Here is a 21,912-nt window from a genome sequence, read left to right on the forward strand (position 1 = left end):
GGCTAAACAGTGTGTAGTTCACTTAGTACTACCTTGTACTAAACTATTCCTGGGATAGGAAAATGTAGTCCTTTAGGAAGCTAAAGCTTGTTCAAGTATATAACAATTTAATTTGTAAAGAGGAAAAAAATTGTAACATATTAAAACTAGCTTAAAACAGTAATACATCTTTCTTTTTCTGATTTAGCCTTCGGAACCTTCGTAAGGTATTACTTCAGAGGATGATATGTATTAATGTAAATGAAATGTATGTACTCTTCAACAGTTTCAAGTCGACCGTTCCTGAGATGTGCGGTTAATTGAAACCAAACGACCAAAGAACACCAGTATTCTAGTATTCAAATCCATATAGAAATAACTGTCTTTACTAGGATTTGAACCTTAGAACTCTCGACTTCCCAATCAGCTGATTTGCGATGACGAGTTTACCACTAGACCAACCCGGTGGGTTAAATCAGTAATACAGCATCTCATCTAAGAAAAAAATATCAAAATTTCCCGATAGCTTGAAAGGACGGGATGGACACATCGATTGTTTTAAGAAATCCTTTTGGCTTGTCAGCAGTTGCTCCTTGCACAAAATCCTTTTCATCATCTACATTTTTCCGTGTTTCTGATCTTTCAACTTTCCTAGTTATGTAATTCTATATCAGGCCTATGCTGTGAATCCACCGGGTTGGTCTAGTGGTTAACGCGTCTTCCCAAATCAGCTGATTTGGAAGTCGAGAGTTACAGCGTTCAAGTCCTAGTAAAAAGCCAGTTATTTTTACACGGATTTGAATACTAGATCGTGGATACCGGTGTTCTTTTGTGGTTGGGTTTCAATTAACCACACATCTCAGGAATGGTCGAACTGAGAATGACAAGACTACACTTCATTTACACTCATACATATCATCCTCTGAAGAATTATCTAAACGGTAGTTACTGGAGGCTAAACAGGAAAAAGAAAAAAAATCCCTTTCGGCATGCCGGAAAGCGGAGGTAGATTTGACCGGTGCTAAGTAGGGGATAAAAAATTTACTCAATACAACAATGGTTGTATGTAAAAAAAAAGTTTCACACGTTTACGATAAGCCCCATCTTCTTACAATTCCAGCAACATTTTGGTCATTCCTTGCCGTTAGGATTGGTCATATCAAACATTTTTTCAGACAAAAGTTTTAGGTAATGTTTACAGGACTAACGATCACTTTAAACCGATTCGATACTGTGCCTATTAAGGGAAGTATGATTTTTTTGTCTTCAAAACCCCATTTTTTTCTCCCTCTGGTGATATAAGAAAACTTTAGTTAGATAAGTTGTAGGCCCTTATCCAGAGAATAGTAGGAAATTTAAAGGAATTCGATATTTTACTTAATAAGAAGAAAGCTATAGCGATATTTTTTTCAAAAAAAACGCCCCATTTCCACCCCTATGGTACGATTTCGGCCATTAATAAACTCGACCGAGATTTTGGGTGTGATATATTATACATCAATTTGAAAGTGATTGGCAGAAAATTACGGCAGTTATCGTGTCTATAATAAAGTGAAATATATATATATATATATATATAAACCTTTGAATTGACGGTGGTTTTGGGGTCTGGGGGATGTGAAACGCGAAGATATGTCGAAATTTTCCGGAAGTCGAATCATGATACCCATTACAATAGGTAGCTTTCTTATGAAATCTACCAAATATATTTAATAGGTAAGTATTTATTGTAAATTTCATAAATGAAACCATTTTTTGTTACCAGAATTATCTTACGATAATAACGGGTTTTTAATTACGTAGAATCGATCTTTGAATTAATTAATTGTCAGGAAGTAATGAATTTATAAGTTTTTTAATATTGTGTCAGACATTCACTGGAAATCTCGTAGAATCCTTCATTGGATTCATTTGCGTTATTTCAGCCTTATTGCAATGAATTTTAGGAACAAATCTGATTACGGGAAGAGGTATTAATCTATACTATGTCGTACCAGTATATACGGTAACAAAATTGGGAAGAAGAATTATGTTCCAAAGAAATCATCCGTAGGTATCAATAGTAAACAAATATTTTATATCTCGCTGCGTATTATTTAGAACTGGTTGCAGTACTTCTTGAGCTGTTCCCTTACGTTGACAATTTCAACTCGTTGGGTTATCGACAAATAACCAAAAATCTTTTATAATCTTTATCACATAGATATCCCGTCAACCATGTCCATCTTTATTCTCCTCAATTTCTATCTAAAATTTTATGATCCTGTTAGCTTCCATTTCCTTTAAGATTGTGAATTATTTTTACTCTTTTCCAAGCCCCCTCTTTTTTCAATTCTATCATTGTTTAAATCACCTTTTCTCCTCTCTTTATATGTCTCAGCCAGTTAGCTTTCGCACTCCAAATATTTAAAAATTAAACATCAACTCTCCTGATTATTTCATTATTTTTATCTATCATTTAACTTTCACCAATTTTTTCTACCCTCACATCTAAAATGTCTCCAGCTTTTCGTTCTCACTTTTGTGGAGTGGAGTTCAATGTTTAACATTCATACAATATATTTCACCCACAAAACACTTCCTTACAGCAAACACTATGTTACTACACAACTGTTTATTTCTATTAAACGTTCCCTTAATCAATGCTATCTTTTTTTTATTACATTTTCACTTTTGTAATTTTCTTTTAAAATTGTATTTAAGTATTAAGTTGACGTAAAAAAAATCAGTATAAAGGATTAAAATCTCAATGATATGTATTAAAAGAAAAGATTGATTAATGTTGGAAAACTGTGGACTTTAATATATCACAAACAAAACAGGCTTTCACAATTTTATTAACCGAGAATTTGATGATTATTTTCAATTTTAGTAACGTTTATTTCATACATATAACATTTATTAAAATTTAAAATTAATTTGACTTATCTACCTATTCAATCCAATAATAATCAATTTATTAAAACTAATCTATAAAAAAAAGATTTATTTTATAATAAGTAAAAATTAGAAAAACATTAAAAGATAATTACGTGATATAATATTGTTTTAATAACTTATCATGATATATCAATAGTGATTCTAATCGAATATTAATCAGATATATATTTTTTTTACCTATAGGCACAAAAGTAGATAAGTAAAAGAAGAGGATAAACAAGTACACAAATTTAAAAATATTAATAATAAAATTTTTGATAAATAAGGAGGTTTGACCTTGAAAATTAATTTACTTTTAATAAAAACTTAATTCATATGTTTATATAAATATTTTTTTTTTTACAATTAAATAAAATTTTAATTACGTTACTATCTCATATAAGCATAAAATAGCGAATATTTTTGAACTAATTTTTTTGTTATACATCAATATTGATTGTGATGTTAAACTAATAAAAAAATAGCAGTTTTAACACGGTATGTGGGAGCTCTGTCTACTAATAATTTAAAAATTGCTTCGCGAGTAATCTTTTTTACCTGTTTTTTAAAAGATTCAAATGATTTCAGTACATTTTAATTACTTGTATTAAAATTATTTCATTGTAATGATAAAGAATTTGTTTTTATTAAGTTTTTCTAATCACTAAAGTTAATTTTAATTTTATTTATCCAAAAAATCACATAAATTACCAAGTAGTCTAGACAGGGGGCTCCGCCCCCTGGACCTCCGACCCATTCGTTATCTTCAAGGTTATGAGGATATTAATTATTTTACAAACATTTATTAAATAAAAAAGAATTAGTAATTTTACTTCATTATATTTCTGTTGGCATGATGACAGAAATATAATAAAGTAAAAGGATTAATTGTTACTTTAATGAATATCTTTAATATTTTAACCCCCAAGGAGACTAGGGCCTCAATTTATTATTTAAAACCTTTCCTGGGATAACAAATGTATTCTGAAAATTTTAAAGCAAACGATCGGTTCGTTCTCGCGTGATGCTGTTACAAACAAACAGATGGAACCACAAACTTTCGCATTTAAATATAAAATAAATACATAAACACTGCGTAAATTTTTTAAATAAAACGAAAGAATATCAATAGTTTTAATAACTACGAACTGTTAAAATAAAAATACATGGTTTTCTGAGTAAGTAGTCTTTATTTTTTTTAGTTTTATGTTTAAAATCCGATTCACGACAAGAATTCGAAGTAGGTATTGCAGTAGCCTTCAAAGTTAAAAAAACAAAACTTTCCAATATAAAGACACAGCGATAAAATTTATTTTAATTTTTATTACTTTAAAAACATTTTGAACAGAATATTCGACTGAAGATATTAAAGAATTGTTAAAATGCATATGGAAATTGTAATCGTTTCAGTAGGTAATAAATATTATACGATCTAAAGAACTTATTTTCCTCTAAATAAAATTGTACTGTATAACTATTGAAAATATAGTTTATTTAGTTTATTAAAGAAAAGAAACCGCTCAGGCTGATATACAAAATAAAAACTATAACGTGAAAGACAGACCAAGCTGCAAAGAAGTTAAAGAGCAGGCTGTGTGCACAAATACTGTATCAGGAAGTTAAAAGGGACAGCAAAAACACGGTGTTGAAAGCATAAAAGAGGGGGAGAGAATCGGCCGCCCTTGTGGAGGCCACACCAGGCAAAACACACATACACAGAAAGTTAATAATACGTATACCGCAAGTAGTTTATAGAAAGACAAGTGTTCTCTGTAATATATTTGTACGTTACACAGCTTATAGATAGTAAAAATTATACACGAACACACGAGATCTGAGTATAACCAGAAAGAAACAAGTAGCATACCAGTACTTAATATATATAAAATACATCGAAACTTTTGACTTGTAAAAGAATCATGTTGAGAGAATGTGGACATGGTGTCCTTGCGTGAATAACATGTGCATGTGTGTGTGTTCGAGCTCCCAAGGTCTTACAACCATATATATATAAAACAAATATCACAATATAATTACTGTAAATATATACATACACAGTACGTACAAATTTATTGTATTTTACTATTATTTAAAATAAAATATAACTTAGTTTTCCAAAATTATAACTGTTAACTATACAACAGCTATAATTTTTGTTTTGTTTTTGAGCTATTATTTTATTCATTTGATTAATTTGATGTTATTCTACATTCTGTTCTGTTCTGTAATTAATTTGATAACATTTCAACGTAATTACTACATTTTATATCCACGGTTATCTATTTCATGAATAGTTATTTTTATATTATTCTACATGTTTGACAAAAATTAACTAAACCTGGTCGACTCGTATGACCAACCACTTCTAGTACGTATCTTTACGAGAGTCTGACGTAAACGTTTCTCTTCTACTAATTGTCTTAATACTTTATTATTTCATATTTTATAAACCAAATCTAATTTTTAACATCTTACCGTAACAACGCATTACAAATCTCTTTTAATACTTTTTCTATTTTTCATATTTCGCTTGTATTTACATACCACAAAAGCATTTTAAGGAATATATTTTTAATATTTAAATCGATATTAATTCAAAACAGACTACTTTTCTGCATAAAAACCTGTCCTTGTTTGAACCAGTCTGCTTTGTATTCAATCTTTTGTTGGATTTTTAAATCGATTAAGATTAACTCTAATATTTAAGAGTTAGTGCACTAACTTTGTAAGTTATCAGCCGATAACGTGTTCATATTCAAAAGTAGGGATTTATGGATTTTGAATGGATGGACTACATACAAAAGTAGTCCATCTTTCAAAATCTTATTTACGAAATAGTAAAGTTGTTTAAATTCCGGTATAATAACAAATATTATTGATTATTTTTGTAAATCTTTTACATTTTAAATAGTTTACATATTTCAACCAGAATGATAATAAAATAACGAAATTCAAATTTAAGTAACTTTTAATAAACTGAAATGTCAGATTAATAATTTAAAAAAATTTTGGATTAATTTCATTCAAAATATTTTATGAGAATTTCACAGTATATTATTCATTGCCACAGTAAAAGATTGAGACATGAGTGTATTACCACTTTCACTATTTTATGGTGATTTAAAATCAGAGATCTTAAGTAAAAATTTAAAAAGTGTGAAAGACTGAATATGAACACGTTATTTGTAGACAAACAGCAGTATCGGCTGATAAATGAGAAAGTTAAGGTACTAACTCTATATATATATATATATATAGAGAGAGAGAGAGAGAGAGAGAGAGTGAGAGAGAGAGAGAGAGAGTTAATATTAAATCAATTAAATTTTTTTATAATTTTAAATTATTTCTTTGGTATAAATTGGTACAAACCAATTCTTTGTTAAATTACGAGTATGAATATAAAAAATCATTTATCTTTTTTTTAGAAGCAATAAGGTTTTAAATTCATAAAACATACTTTTTTGTTTTTCCATTGTCCATTGTAACTAAAAAAAACCCACAAAAATAAAGTAATTTTTTTCAAATTATTTAACTGATTTTTATAAAAAAATATTTAATAATAATTTTTAAGAAAAATTAAATGAAAAAACTAAACATTAAACCTCATAATTTTATTTTGAAATATCTTAAAATCAATAAACTTGTCATTTTTATTAAATATTTATTATAACTAACTATACTTACATTTAAAACATAATAATATAATACCTAGTGGCTACTTAAAAAAAAAAAATCACAATGCGTATCGGGATATTAAAAATTAACTGTCAAATCTTTCTTTGATCCTAATAAATATAAGTCATGTATTAACGATTTCTTTTTAACAAATTAAATATTCTAACAACTCCATTAAAAAAATATAATTTATCTCCCAAAAAAAAATAAAAAAAAACAAAAACCGTTTACCTGAATCAAAACAAAACTGAATTATTTTTAGAGTACATACCATAGTAGTATTAGTTTGCTGAAAAAACCCCTATCATGTTTCCATTTTTAATTAAAAAATCTTCCGACCAATCTATCTAAAATTAATGATTTTCTTTAAATATATATATATATTTCTTTGTAGATTATTTTTTGAATGATATTAAACGTATAAACCTAAATTATCTATACATATGCTGAACTAAGTTAAATATATACTAAAATATGTAGCAAATTCAATTTTTTTTACTTTCTGTACCAATCTGATTTTATTTTATTATTTTTACGTAATATTATAATTATTTCATAAAATAAATGTATTAACATTTATTATAACCATATTTCTTTTTGATTCATTAATTATTTACTTTAATGATGGTTTTTCCACGGTTTCACTTGAAATTTCCCGTTAAAAGGTGAAATAATTTCTTTATTTTTATCTGTTAAGTACACATATAATATTCCTAACATGAGTTATACAATACATAATTATATAATATATCAAAAAGTATTTAGTTATTAAATACTTAACAAATTCTGAGAATGAGAATGTCAATCATTCAAAACGCTAATAAATTTAAGAGATTTGTACAGTTCCTCCTTTTCAGTCATTGTAAGATAATTTTTATATACATCGAACGTTTTCATATAATTACAAAAAAATTATGAAAAAGTCGAGAATTGTTTAATATTTAAAATTATATGACTTCATTTAACAAAAAATTAAATATTATAATAAAAAACACCCGTACAATAAAATTATTTTAAACAATTAATCAACCATTTAAAGCAAAAGGAATAAATTTAAAAAGTTTTGTTTTTACGAAATTATAAATTTTAAATAAATAAACAGTTAACTTACCTAACAGAAGAGCAGGTTCCCGATTGTCCTCAACTAAATTGGTCAAAATTAGAAATAACGGATGCGAACTGGGTAAATGGTCCATATCGTCAGTCGCGTCGTCATACACGACTACTTCCTTAAAATTTCGCTTCTTTAGTAAATCTTTGCCTTCTCTAGTAGTAGCCAAATCGGCTAATGTAGCTTTACCCTGTTGTAAACGTCTTCTATTAAATCTATCAGAACAATTAACGTTAATGGAACCCCGTATATGATTAACATTATAAGCTAAAAACGGTCTGCAGTCGACGAGTAAACAATGTTCTAATTTTGATACCAAAGCGTCCGGATGTAACGCACTAACTCTTTTCATAACAAGCGATCTTTGTAATGTAGAACTTTCGCCGCAAGGGCTAGCGGGTAGACTGACGGACTCCAGTTTGAATCTTTTAGCGGGTGGTGGGAGATGGTGATCGCTTGCAGACGTTGCGGTGGACACAGCCAACGAGGAGGCGCTGGGTGATGTGGTCACCGGGCCCGGCTCGCTTAGACTTCTATTAAAAGTCAATCTTAAACCATCTCTCGGGCTTACGACGCTCTGGCTAGGGCTCGGACTCGAGCAACACACGCCGCCTGTAGACATTATTATTCGACCACCGCTGTTACGACGTACTGCAAAACCTATATCCGGACACACAAAAACAAAACAAACGATCTATAAATATATATATCAATTCGTTACCAAGTCTTAACAATTTACAAATGGATAGAATATTAAGTTATAAAAATACATCCAAAATTACTTTTCATTAAATTTGCTTAAAATTTATAAAAAATTTTTATTAAAATTTGACAAACAAAACACAATAAAAAATAATAATGAATTTATTCATTATTTTTGTTAAATTACTGAACTCGTCAGCGTTTTTTTTTTGTTGTAATTTTCTTAAAAATCATCACTTAACTACGCATACACATTGAAAACCTAAATAAATAACTATTAGTTTATTACATATTTTTCTAAAACTGGAAACTAGAACTTTGTATCTGTTAAATTATACATAAGTAATTAATGAAAAATTATCTTCAAATCGTTTTTTAAAAGATTACATTTTCATTTAAAAAATCATCGACTAAAGTTACCCGAAAAAACTTAAACGAGAACATTAACGAAATTAATTTACAAAACAATACACCAACGCCTCATTTGATGCGAGGATTTTCCGGCTATGCCGGTCAAATTATGCAATTAATTTTTCAAAACTTTTCTGATTTTTTTTTTCATTTTGGGACTCCCATACGCCCATACTCAAGGGGAAGTATTCGTGTAAAATTATTTTCTAAGAAAATAATCTCTAAGTGGTAATAATAAGTTTAAAAAAGAACGTTTTAAGATTATTTAAAAAATACAAACACACAGACAGAATTCTGAATAAACAAAGTTTCTAGGAAGGGAGTGAAAATTGTTAGCGAATTTTCTTTTTCAAGAAATAATAAAAAGTAAGAGTAATAAAAAGTAAGTAAAAAATTAAGATTTTTACATCTTAAATTCAATGGGAAACTTGCGATATGAATTTAAATTAAAAAAGGTCTTAAATTGAAAAAAAAAATGTATCACAAATTATTGGAGTGGGATGGCAAATTCTTATAGTGGTTTGAAGGCCTATTGATGTAAAAATTATAGATTCAAAAAAGTACTTTTACTTTTAAATCCATGTTATTAATACAAATATACAAATCTATTTAGTTTCCATAATCGGTCAGCAAAAGTTAACTTCTACTCGGTAATTAAAAAAACTTAACAAAAGGAACATTTTTAGATCTCTTAAGAGGTTAATTATGTAAGTGATTATGATGCCTCTAAATCTGAAATCATGGTTTTTAGAATTTATTTCAATTTAAAACATAGTTTTAAACTTCAATCTGGTTTTTTGTTTTGTAATGAAAGAGCGGAAATCAACAGCTATAGTTATTAGCCCAGTGGATATTGATAGTGTATGAGAATACCCCATGCCTTGCCGGGATTCGAACCCGGGGCCTCCACACGAAATACCGAGATGCTACCTTATTCAGCCACGGAGGTTGGCTATAATCTGTTTATTTTATACAATATGAAGTGTAATTAAAAGAAATACTTAATGAACCAAGTGATTAACGAAATAAAAACAAATAAATTACACGAAAATAGAGAAAAGCGATTGAAAAATCTTCTAAGGGCGATGGGAAATTTTTTTATTATAAATCTCTCTTACATTACATACCTGAATAATCTGTTAAATTAATTCTAGAATTATAAATTATATTTACGCCAAAACGCCCCCATTATTACTCTGCCAAATTCTTTAATTTTTTCAACTAATACGTGTTTGCTGTACATGGCAGTTGTAAATAAATAATTATTCTATCGTGAATGATATAATAGGAAGGGAAGGAAATATGCGGTTACTCACAACTACTGGCTTAATACACGTCTCTAGTATTATCAATGATTTTTATGGTAACTGTTGGTAGAATTGTTGAAGATTATACCAACCTTCGATAATATATAATATATATTATCAGCTTTTATAAATGAGATGTAGTGGCGGCTTGCGTATAGGCACTGTGGAACTGCACGATCCCCTATTCCCACTTGATATTATCGATAACATTTAATATAATGAATCCTTTTTTTTTTTTATAATTGTACAATATATAATCCTTAAGCTTAATATTAGTAGCCATTCTCCAGTTTATGAAAAAGATACAAAAATCTTTGTATAGAACTGTGCGCTTCGCAGTTCCAGCAGCGTGGTGTTTGGCTGTTATGCGCATGCGCACATAGGAAACTCCACGCGAGGGAAAGAGAGCACTGTCGCTCCCGCAGTGCCGACCCTGGCGTGCTGGTGGAAAGTATTTTTTTTTTACTCCGCGTGTGTGGAACGTTCCTTGTTCGTTCCCTTTTCTAGTTTAGTCGGTGGAAGGAATATAAAAGCGGTTTAGGTGTTTTTTCAGTAGTGATCAGAAGATGGCGGAAAGTAAGGGCTCTTTGATGACCAAATCTGTCCGAAAACACGCTGGAAGACTGAAAGAGAAGGTAATTAGTAAAAACTAGTTATGTATTTGTTTCTGTGTACAGAAATTTAAATTTAGCACCACTGGACTATAGTGTTCTTAAACGGACATTTTATTAAGTTATTATTATTTTATAAGCTATCTAATGGTACCAAAAAATATTATCTGCATTGACATTTTATTACTTATTCGGTTAAACCGTGTACCAAATTCTTGAATGTGATAAAAATGTAGAATTTGATTATTATCCTTCTTCCAGCTATTCGGTTTGATTCTTTTTTTCGGTTCTTTTCTTTTACAGAAAACTTAACCATGGCCTTGAGAAGGCCTAGAAAAACATGTTCTGGAACAGCACCACCACTAATTTTAGGTACGAATCGCCACTGAAGAGATGTGTAGATGTACAGAGATGTGTATTACGTATGATATGTAACATATTTGGCCTATGCTATTCAAATTAAATTAGTGTATATATAAGAAAATGAAAATCGGACTGAATTAATCATTTAGTTACAGATTTAAAGTTGAGAGATAATTTTAACAAAATTAAATCCTATAAATTAACACTGAATTAATAATAAATAAAGTGCTAATTTATAATTTACATCATTGCCACGCCAGTCTTGTTGATTTGAGTATGTTTATAGGCAACGGAATACATGCTAACTAAAACAAGTTGGCTTTTTTTCATTTTCTTTTACAAAGGTGCCAAGCCAAAACAAGATTACAACGTCACTATAAATAAATTAAAAAACATTATTTATACACAATATCAGACAGAAAGATAGATACTGTAATTTAAGTTAAGCATACCCAATTAGTGTACTATAATTATTACTTAATAAGAAGAATATTTATATACATACACTTTTTTCAAACGTCATCACATAATTTATTTATATATAACGTTATATTTCAGCCCCACCTTCTTTCCGATGTTGTAATATTTAAAAGTAGGTTTTCGTAAATGATCACAAATCTAATTCCCAGAAATTTTGTATTATTTGATGATTTGAGATCCAAAAATAAGAAATATTCGCTTATAAAAATTCTAATTATATAAATATATTATTTGACAAATCTAATTAACACACAAGCTAACATAAAAATTAAGCATTTTAATTTGAATTTAACAACAGTACTTTAGGAGTACCACAAATTTATCTAGTTGATGTAACTAAGGAAGACTAATTTTTTGTCACACGTCATTAAGGTTACGCCGAGATGGACTGACTGGAAAATATTAAGGCAATTTTTTACAACAAAAATTTCTTAAGATTGTTTAGAAAAACCTTTTAAAAAGTTTTTGTTTTTTGCCAAAGAGAACAGAGTTGAATAATTTCCTGTTACCTAGATTAATACAATAACTTCTGTTGAAAAATAGAAGTTTTTATGCGCAACTTTTTTCAACACTATTAAAAAATTTCTAATTATTTATTACGAAAAAGTTGTAGTTATAATCAGAAACATCACTAACTAATTACGTTACGCCTACATAAAATTTGATTAATTTTATGTTTAAACGTAGCAACTTGATTAATATTTTTGTTTTAAAATTGTTCCATTATATATAAAAGATATTATTATTAAAAACTTAATATATTGGCACGTTTAATTATTTCATCCAAGTTACTAACTATTAATTCAACTTAATAATAAAAAAAATATATATCACACTCCCAGTTGTAAGTCCTAGTGTCGTAAGTCAGATTTTTACCTTATTTAAAAAAAATTTGTTAGATTTAAGTACTAATTTTGTATTATTTTTTTGTAATGAAAATTAAATAATATGCGTAAAAAATATTTTTTTCTTTAAAAAAATGTTAATACATTTTCAGTTGATTTTTATTTACTTCAAAATAAGATTTCTTACTAGATTTTTAAAGATTTAAGTTAACATACGTTAACAACTATAAAAAAAGAAGAAAAATTATTATAATTTAGTCATCATGCGGCTTCTTCCGCACTATATGGTATAGAACATTGATTCTCAAACATTTTTGAAATATGTTGTAGCGCTCCCAAAAGTTTTAGACTTACCACCTGTTAAAAATAATAATGGCAATTGCTGTTTTTAAGATGCGCTCTTATAAACAGCGATTACAATTATTGTTTTTAAACGTGGCATATCTATATCTGAGTTTAAACTTACATTTTACTTAACATTTTAGTTTAAAATATCAGAAAAAACATAGTTTTTTCCCTTCTTTTTTAATCAGCCATCGCCTTTCTAGATCGTCTGAACGTTCCCAATTTCTGTGGGGCTTCTACCGTCCGTCCCCCCAAAGAAGGCCTACAGCGCCCACAAGAAGGCGTTATAGCCCACTTTGAGAACGAATGGTATAGAACTTGAAAAATTGGAAATAGTTTTTATTAATTATGAGAGGGTTGTTGCTATCAGAGTTATTGTTATTCACAATTTACCGGATATTAAAAGGTATAGATAAAGAATGTGGGAAATATCTGTACCGGTTTGGTTGAAGGATGTTTCAGAATTGCCTTCTTTGAATGTCCTCGATGAGATGGGGCAAAATTAAATTGTAATCTCGAACGGGTGACACGTGAAACTGCTGTCCCGTACATGTTGAAGGGTTTAAGGAGATAGCTAACCACAGAGAAGCTGATTCCAGACATTGTAAAGAGGAAGGAAAATGATTACAGAAAATTGGGAGCAGATTGAAGCCCGGGTGGAAGACGTAGGGGGAAGGACAGCCCCCTGTTGAGCTACCTATCGTCTGTGCTTGTACGAGTGGGGGGCAGTGAGGAGGTACGGGGACATACGTTGCTCTTTAAGTCTTAGAGAACGCCCTGGCTTAGATTCTTGTAACGATTATCAATACTAAAAGTACTAGAAAATTAAAAATAGCGTGTGAAAAATGTCATCCTGGTCAGGCATGACATTTTCACACGCTACAAAACCTCTGAAGTAATACCTAACGGTGGTCCCGGAGCTAAAAAAAAGACGCTGGACGTTTTTCTTCATATCTGTGATCTGGCCGATGTAGACGTAGGGTCTACTCGTTATTTCATCAAATTATGGTTATAATAATTTATTTCCTTATACACAGAAAATATATTTCAATATAAAACAACAAAAAATTATACCTCTTAGTTTTCTCATTTAATTCACATTTTGTGTATTTTTTACGCATTTATTATTATTTATATAGTAGCGAGATTGGTGAGGTTTGAGCTGTTGTAAACATTCCAGGAAACATAAGAAAGCTACATTAAAATTTCGTAATGATTGATTGAGTTGTTTTCGTGTTATCGGGAAAAAAAAGTAAAAGATTGTCTCTTTATAATGTAGTAGTAGTCAGATAAATCACAAACAATATTTATGCCTTCACAGTAAAATAATATCATGAATAAAACTTGCATGTGATTGATTGATTTAAAAAAGAAATGGAAATGAGTTGAATTTTTAGGATTTTTAAAGAGTTATAATCTAAAATATTATGTGTTTTTTTAAAAATCATAGACTTTTAATTGTATTTAAATATCTAGAAAAAAAACAAAAATTAAAACAACAGATCAATAAAACAAGTTATTAGACTAAATTAAAAATTAATTTTATCTAAATTTATTTGAAATAATTACTTATTAATTTTATCTAAATTTATTTGAAATAATTACTTCATAAGCTGGTAATATTAACAGCTGATTCCATCCAATACTTAAGCTCTTTTTACTGTCTGAACTATAATAAACATTTAAAAAATCTGATGTGAACACTACATTTCTTGTACGGCCATTAAATTACATATTTGCATATTACATATTACATTTTTTGCTGCACTTTATTTAAACTAAATTCATTTGAAAGTTAGATAAGATCCTCTAATTCTTTAATAAAGTAGACAATTACACAAGTACTAAAATATTAATTTTTATTAACATCAAATATTTATACAATTATTAATTCAACAATGTTACCTGAAATATTAGGACAGAGTAAACTTCCCTTTATTAGTCTTTAAATAAGTCTTATATCCATAGACTTATATCTACGTTTTTAAAATACTACGTTAATACTACGTTTTTAAAATTATTTTGATGTAACCAACAAAATGAAAACAAAAACGAATAATCAGATGTGGGCATTACATGACTTCCTTGTACGCCTTTTAAATTACATATACACATTTTTTTTAAATGAAAAGAACATAAAATTTTATTTCATTAATAACTTCTGATATGTTTTAATTTTTTATTTATTTATTGTTATTATTGAATTATTAATTATCGTAATTTTTTTTTTACAATCAGAGGTTAATTTATTAATAAATCAATATATTTAAATATAAAGAAAAAGTTAAAAAAAAAAAAGAGGATGAAGTCTGATTTGAACCGATGTGCCTTCAAGATCCAAATATTTCATTAATTTAAATAATATTTGGCAAAAAAACTGTGGAACCAATGAAAATAAGTACCACTTATGATACATCGTTGAAAAGCTCTCAATGCGGGCTTATTAGTGCAGTTAAGTAAAAGTCCAAAAACTAAATTTTTTTTAATTTTGAACTTTTTTGGACACTTTTGGTTCAATCAAATGCTAGATGTTCATCTAATGTGAACATCTAGTTGTGAACCTGTGATGATCACAGGTGATCGTAGTGGTCGGAACGAAAAGAAAAAAATATTCAGGATTAATTAATTTATAACTAGAAGGAAATAATGAAGCGAAAGAGTTTTAAGAAAAACAATTTTTTTTTTGAGTGTTGTAATGTAAAAATACCTATACGTTATTAGAATGTAATATATATTTCAAATCTATGATTAGCACAAAACAAAAAGGAACACAAGAGATAAGGATAGAAAATTAATAGCAGAATAATAAAAATAACTTACCAGTGACTTAAAATAATAATTATAAAACATAATGCTAAAGAAAAAGGTTTTACTACTTTCACTAAATCATAAAAACTTAATTTCTAATAAAAAGAAAGATTCTACACAGTATAACTCTAAAATTAAAAATGACTCAACCTAAATTAATTGTTATTAGAAAAAAAGAAAACAAAGAAAAAGAAAATATATATATATATATAAAATTAAAATAACTGCACTTATAAGTATGTAATAAAATATTACATCAGCATAAAATAAATAAATACTGTCATTCGTTGAAAAAAAGTATTGCTGATTAAACTATAAATAAGCGAGGTCAAAAACAATGAGAAAAATAGCCTATTTTATTATTTTTATATTATAATACTTTAATACCGTAATATTTGAGTACCTGAAATGACATATTTAGTACGTACTGAGTCCTACTTTTATTAGATAAAAAGATGGTTAATATAAATTAGTCTCATCAATTTTATTTTTATAATAATTGACACACTTATCTATATTTTACTTTTAAAATCACAATAATTTATTTATAAAATAATCATTATTTTATACACTAAAAAATTGGTCTGCTTGCATAATATCCGCTTTGAGAAAGTTCATGTTTGAACTTAAAAAAAATTCAGTTGGCGGAGTATATCCCGGAATATAAAAATGATTTTTCGAAGAAAATCTATTATGTGAAAACGTTGTTGCAGCTGCTAAGTTACTGGTTGAGATTCACGACCAGCTCTTCGAAACGTCTGGCGATAAAACATTACGACTACAATTAACATATGAAGACTTAAATAAGTTTTGACTTGTTCGTCGAAGGGAATGCAGAAATTTAGTCACAGAAGCATTGAAAATATTAATCTCCTCGTCACGTCTTACCTCTGTGAAAATGGTTTTATGCCCATAGTTACGTAAAAAACTAAATATAAGAATCGCCTTTTATCACTTGAAAACAATTTGCTTTTATGTGTTTATAATAAAGATCCACGTATGGAGAAACGTTTAAACAAAAATCATCAAACGCAAACACCTCATTAATTTATTTTCTTTACATGTGTACTTAAAAATGTAAGTAAAATGTTCATAATAAATGATTTTTTCATCATAAAATGATTTTATTATTGGTTACGTGTAAAATTGTAATCCTATTTCGCGACCCCCAGGTTAAGAAACGGTGCTCTACAGCTATGTCAGGAAAGTTTTTTTTTATTATTATTATAACGGGACAGCAACGTTACAATCTGTTCAACAAGATAATTGAACAATAAGTAAATAAGATCTATATTTCAACCAACATTAAATAGTCACAGCCACTTCTCCTTTCCTGTTTAGCCTCCGGTAATTACCGTTCAGATAATACTTCAGAGGATGAATGACGATGATATGTATGAGTGTAAATGAAGTGTAGTCTTGTACAGTCTCAGTTCGACCACTCCTGAGATGTGTGGTTAATTGAAATCCAACCACGAAAGAATATCGGTATCCACGATCTAGTATTCAAATCCGTGTAAAAATAACTGATTTTACTAGGACTTGAACGCTGGAAGACCTAGCGGATCTAGTGGGTCTGTCCAAGACAGACCAAGCGGCTGGTGACTTAACGATAACTCCGAAATGAAATAGAAGAGCACTCCCTACACCCATACCATAAAGTCACCTAATTGAAACGATAAGACAAACAAACATTGTTCCTCAGCAATCTTGAAAAATCACTGATCGTGTTTTATAATAAATTGACCGCCAAATAACTCAGGTGCCGATCCAAACGATTTTGATACCATAGGCTGACCAGAGAGATTTCCTGCCGAACGGTTCGCAACTTAAGATCATTATATATGAAGCTATTTCTTATGTACAAAGGTATGTTAGCATTTTTCGCAATGTTTTTGTCTGGTAACGTTCAAATATTTCAATACTGGAGTTGTATGTTATACTCCACAATTCAAGCTCTAAGCCCAAACAGGCTTCAAAACTGATTTATAAATCAATAATTTACTTTATACAAAAAGCCGAGATCTATGTCCTATCAGCCATTACATGTTTTTAAATATGAGATCCAACTGTTCCGTTTAGATGTGATATGTTTCGTCCAAGTAAGTCGTTGGTCAAGATGAAAACCCAAATATTTACAGTCCTGAGATCTCGTAATCGGAACATTGAAGATCGAAACAGGAGGACAGTATTCCTTACAAAGGGTGAACGTGACGTGCTTTGATTTTCTTTCGTTTATTTTTATTTTCCAACATGTAAGCCACGATTCGAGCAGAATGATATAATTTTGAATAAAACGAGACGCTTAACTGGATACTCGTGGACAGCAAGAATTGCAGTATCGTCAGCAAACGTTGCAACTGTGTTATTTGCCGTAATTGGTAAGTCAGAATATACAAGATGGGGTCTGAGAACGCTTCCTTGAGGTACCCTCGACTGTATAAGGAACAAATCTGTCAAAACCTCTCCATGTTTAACCTGAAAACACCTATATTTTAGGTAAGATTTCAACACTACGAAGAAAATACGTGGTAAAACCTTTTTCAGTTTATAGTGCAGCCCTGCTAGCCAAATCTTGTCAAAAGCCTAACAGTACTGTTTCTCATCTAGAGCATGATGTATAACGTTAACGTTATAAGTAAAATGGAAGATTACTTATTAAAAATTTGCTACGTACGCCATGAGGAAAATGTATAAAAAAAATTGAAATATAGAAACATAAATATAGGTACAGTAATTTACGTATAACCTTAAGGTTAAAACTTTTATTTACAAGGCAAAAATAATAAATTTAAAAAAAAAAGAAAATTTAATTTTTGAGGTTAAAGGACTAATAAATTAAATAAAGCATGAGTAATAACTTGAGTCATACATAGTCCTCCATTAATAGAGCAATTATTACAATAAACAAATACGAGTAGGTGATGAAACAGTGGATTCAATTTAATAAGAAATGCTGGGTCAACTAACTATAACTAAGTAGGTAATCCACCCAACTAAATTTATACTACGTAGGTGAAAAGAAAAAATTATTTTGAACGTTGACTCATTGGTTTGGCCCAAACCATGTATACAACATTAATTATTAAAAAGGTATTATGGTTTTTAAATTTATCGGTTTCAAATAATTATTCCTTTAATAATTAAAAGTTTCAATAACCTTATACTTTATAATATAGAACTTATTTTCTTTAAGCCATGAAACAGTCTTATTAACCAGAATTGCAGTGAGGTAAAATAACGGACTGCTACGTTTATTCTATTAATTCAAGGAAGTTTCTTTATTGCTGTTTAGGCTTTATATGTCACTGCAAACATACACACACACACACGAAATTAATAAATTAATTTCATTTTTTACACGATCAGCTCTAATTTTACTTTCCCGTCTAGCGCTATAGCAGTAGAAGGGAAAGTATTGTGGTCGGTAAAATTTGGGCATATGCGGTTTTCGCCGGATCTTGACGTTTTCACATAAGGAACCCAAAAAACCCGGACGTAATTTTTTTCAAATCATCTTATGTACGTGTGTATGTGTTTGGTGTCGCCCTCTAAATCACCTTATATTTCCAGAACTACTACACCGATTTTGAAAAAAACTTGATCAGGTTACTTCTATATATAGGGGATTGATGATAATAAATTTTCAACTTAAAAGGTAAAGTGGATACTTCTGTAGAGCAAGGTCACCCTCAGTATCTCGAAATTTCGCCTAATTAAGGTCTTATTTTTCTTAAGCGCATTTATTACCAATTAAAAAATAATAATAATATTTGAAAAATGTTTTTTTGAAAAAATCGCACCCCCCAAAAAAAATGCTTTAAACTAGTCGATAAGTGGGTATATTGCGTCAGTAGTATTTCTTGCCACCACAAGGAGCGCTAGTGTAGCACTGGTATATTTTTAGTGCTACACTTTTATAAGTTATGTGTATGTTTGAGTAAGCCGTGCATCAGGAAAAAGCCGCGTAACGGGAAAATCTTACAATTGTGTTGTCAGCATTTTTATTTTCTTGTACGAAGTAAAGAAAGTATTGTGATTGTGAAAAATTTCGATTTTCAGATTTCAACGGAAATATCCATTGTGACTAGTTTTGGAGTGTTATCTACTTATGTATGTATCTCGCATATCTCAAACACGATTAGCCGTAGGATGTTAAAATTTTGGAGTTAAAACTGTTGTAACATCTAGTTGTGCACCCCTCTTTTTGATTGCAATCGACAGAACCGAAAGTGTCCAAAATCCAAAAAATTAGGATTTTTGATTTTTTCTTAAGTGCAATAATAAGCCGTAATTGACAGCTTTTCAACGATATATCATAAGTGGTACTTATTTTCAATGGTTCCAGATTGTAGCCTAATGAAATATTTGGATCTTACAAGGGGAGGGCACATCGGTTCGAATCACTCCATCTCCTTTTCTTTTTTAAATTTATTTAATATATAAATGTATTAATAATTATTAAATTCTGATTGTAAAAAAATTTACGATAAATAATAATTCAATAACAATAAAAAAATATATACGAAAAAATATCAGAAGGAATTAATGAAAATAAAATTTTATGTATTTTTCATTTTAAAAAAATGTATATAAGTAATTTAAAAGGCGTACAAGGAAGTCATGTAGTGCCCATATCAGATTTTTTTAATGATATTAACTGTAATAAACAGGAACCAATTAAATTAAGTTGGTTTCTCTGTGAGTAACGATGTTTACCATCTACCATCTAGTGTACAGAATGAAAATATTATTTACAGATCTGATCAAAGTATGATTTTTCAGGGGACTTGGCATACATAGTGTGAAAAATTAATTTGTTTCGGTGGTAAAGACAACGAGAAAATATTTTTTAGTCTGCATGTTCTGAAATAAACCTGAAAAAACTATTTATGGTACAGATATCATATATATATATATACATATGCAATCTAAAATTGGAAAATTGGTTTAACAACCAATAATAATTACATACAAAACGTGAAAAAATAAAATGTTCAAGTTAATAATATAAATGCAGTGGTCAGTTCCACTGACCACTGTCAGTTCCACTGGTATTACTTCCACTTATTAATTTTGTTTGAATCAAAAAGTTTTCGAAAAGATAAAACTTTTCACGATTTTCTTAACAAATCATGTTTTAGGTTCATTATTAAGTGGCAAGCACTCTTATAAACAAAGATTATTTTTCATAGCATCACTTAATATGCTACTTCTGAAGTCAGTGTCCCTACAATCTAACCACTCAATGTCCTTAGAGCAGAATATAAATATAATATTATTTATTAAGAGGTTTGAAATTAGTCATGTCATCACATTAAATTTAATTTGATGCGTTGCATTCAAGAGCGTAGGATAACTCCCCCAACATCAAAGAAACCATATTATAGTTCCTATTTTCATAACCCTTCCATAAAATATAGTATTTATTATAAAACCCTAACAAAGCATGAATATTCTGCTCTGTTTTATGTATATATCATTATTCTATTGTTTTAATCTAAATTAAAAATTTAAACCGGTGTATTCCCCAAAAGTAATTACTGTATTAACAATTATCAAACTGTTTAAATTTATTATTTGCGAACATAAAACTGTTATAAAATTCAGATGGAACAAGCATTAAAAAAAAACTGTTATTACTCTTGATCACTCGTTAATCGCGTGTACGTAAAAATGTAAGTGGACGGTGAACGACCGTGTATGTTAATATTAAAGAAAAGAAGAAAAAAAAGAGAAGTCAAGTACGAAGTATGATGAGGTGAGGTCGACAAGAGTGCGATAAAGATAGTAAATAATAAAGTAGGATAGAAAAGAAGAGGGAGGTTACTGAGATGAAGGAGCAGGTTATAAGTAAGTATTCAATCGTATCGGCTCGAGTGGATGCAGATCGCAGTCATCGTCGACACTGAACACGACACAAGAGGAGGTTGAGGAGGAAGGCAAACCAGCTAACAGAAGGAATGACTCATAACTATTGTTAGCCGCTTACCATACCACGACGACCCCAGGACCTATTACTGCACAATACAATCCGTATACTTATATACACACTAACTAAATAAAATATAAATCACGCTTTGATTTTAATACTGTATAATATACTCTAACACTGTGTTCCTGTAAATTCTATACAAAATTACATCGTTAAAAAAATTGGGTCATTATTTTAATTAAGTTAAAAGTTAGCTTAATTAATAATTGTATGCTATAGTCATAATATTTCTAGTAAGGTTTTGTGAAGAATTTATTTTGTTCGTTGTATTTTTAATTGAATACACTGAGAGAAAAATATATACACTTAATGGTATATTAATTTGAGAAAGGTAAAACGCTGTTTAATAATAGAACGCTCT

The 21,912-nt window shown here is 29.2% G+C and overlaps 1 protein-coding gene across 2 annotated transcripts in view; it reads right to left on the bottom strand.

Moving 5' to 3' along the window:
- LOC142328176 (dual specificity protein phosphatase 10-like) overlaps positions 1 to 21,912 on the bottom strand; it is a 249,020-nt gene that overhangs the window by 109,164 nt on the left and 117,944 nt on the right. For both annotated transcript variants that reach the window (XM_075371726.1, XM_075371727.1), the window contains one exon: positions 7,685 to 8,344. In XM_075371726.1, the coding sequence (XP_075227841.1) occupies positions 7,685 to 8,344 (660 nt within the window). The remainder of the gene's footprint in view (positions 1 to 7,684; positions 8,345 to 21,912) is intronic.

The sequence above is a fragment of the Lycorma delicatula genome, chromosome 7 (genome assembly GCF_047948215.1).
Source record: "Lycorma delicatula isolate Av1 chromosome 7, ASM4794821v1, whole genome shotgun sequence".
Classification (NCBI taxonomy): domain Eukaryota; kingdom Metazoa; phylum Arthropoda; class Insecta; order Hemiptera; family Fulgoridae; genus Lycorma; species Lycorma delicatula.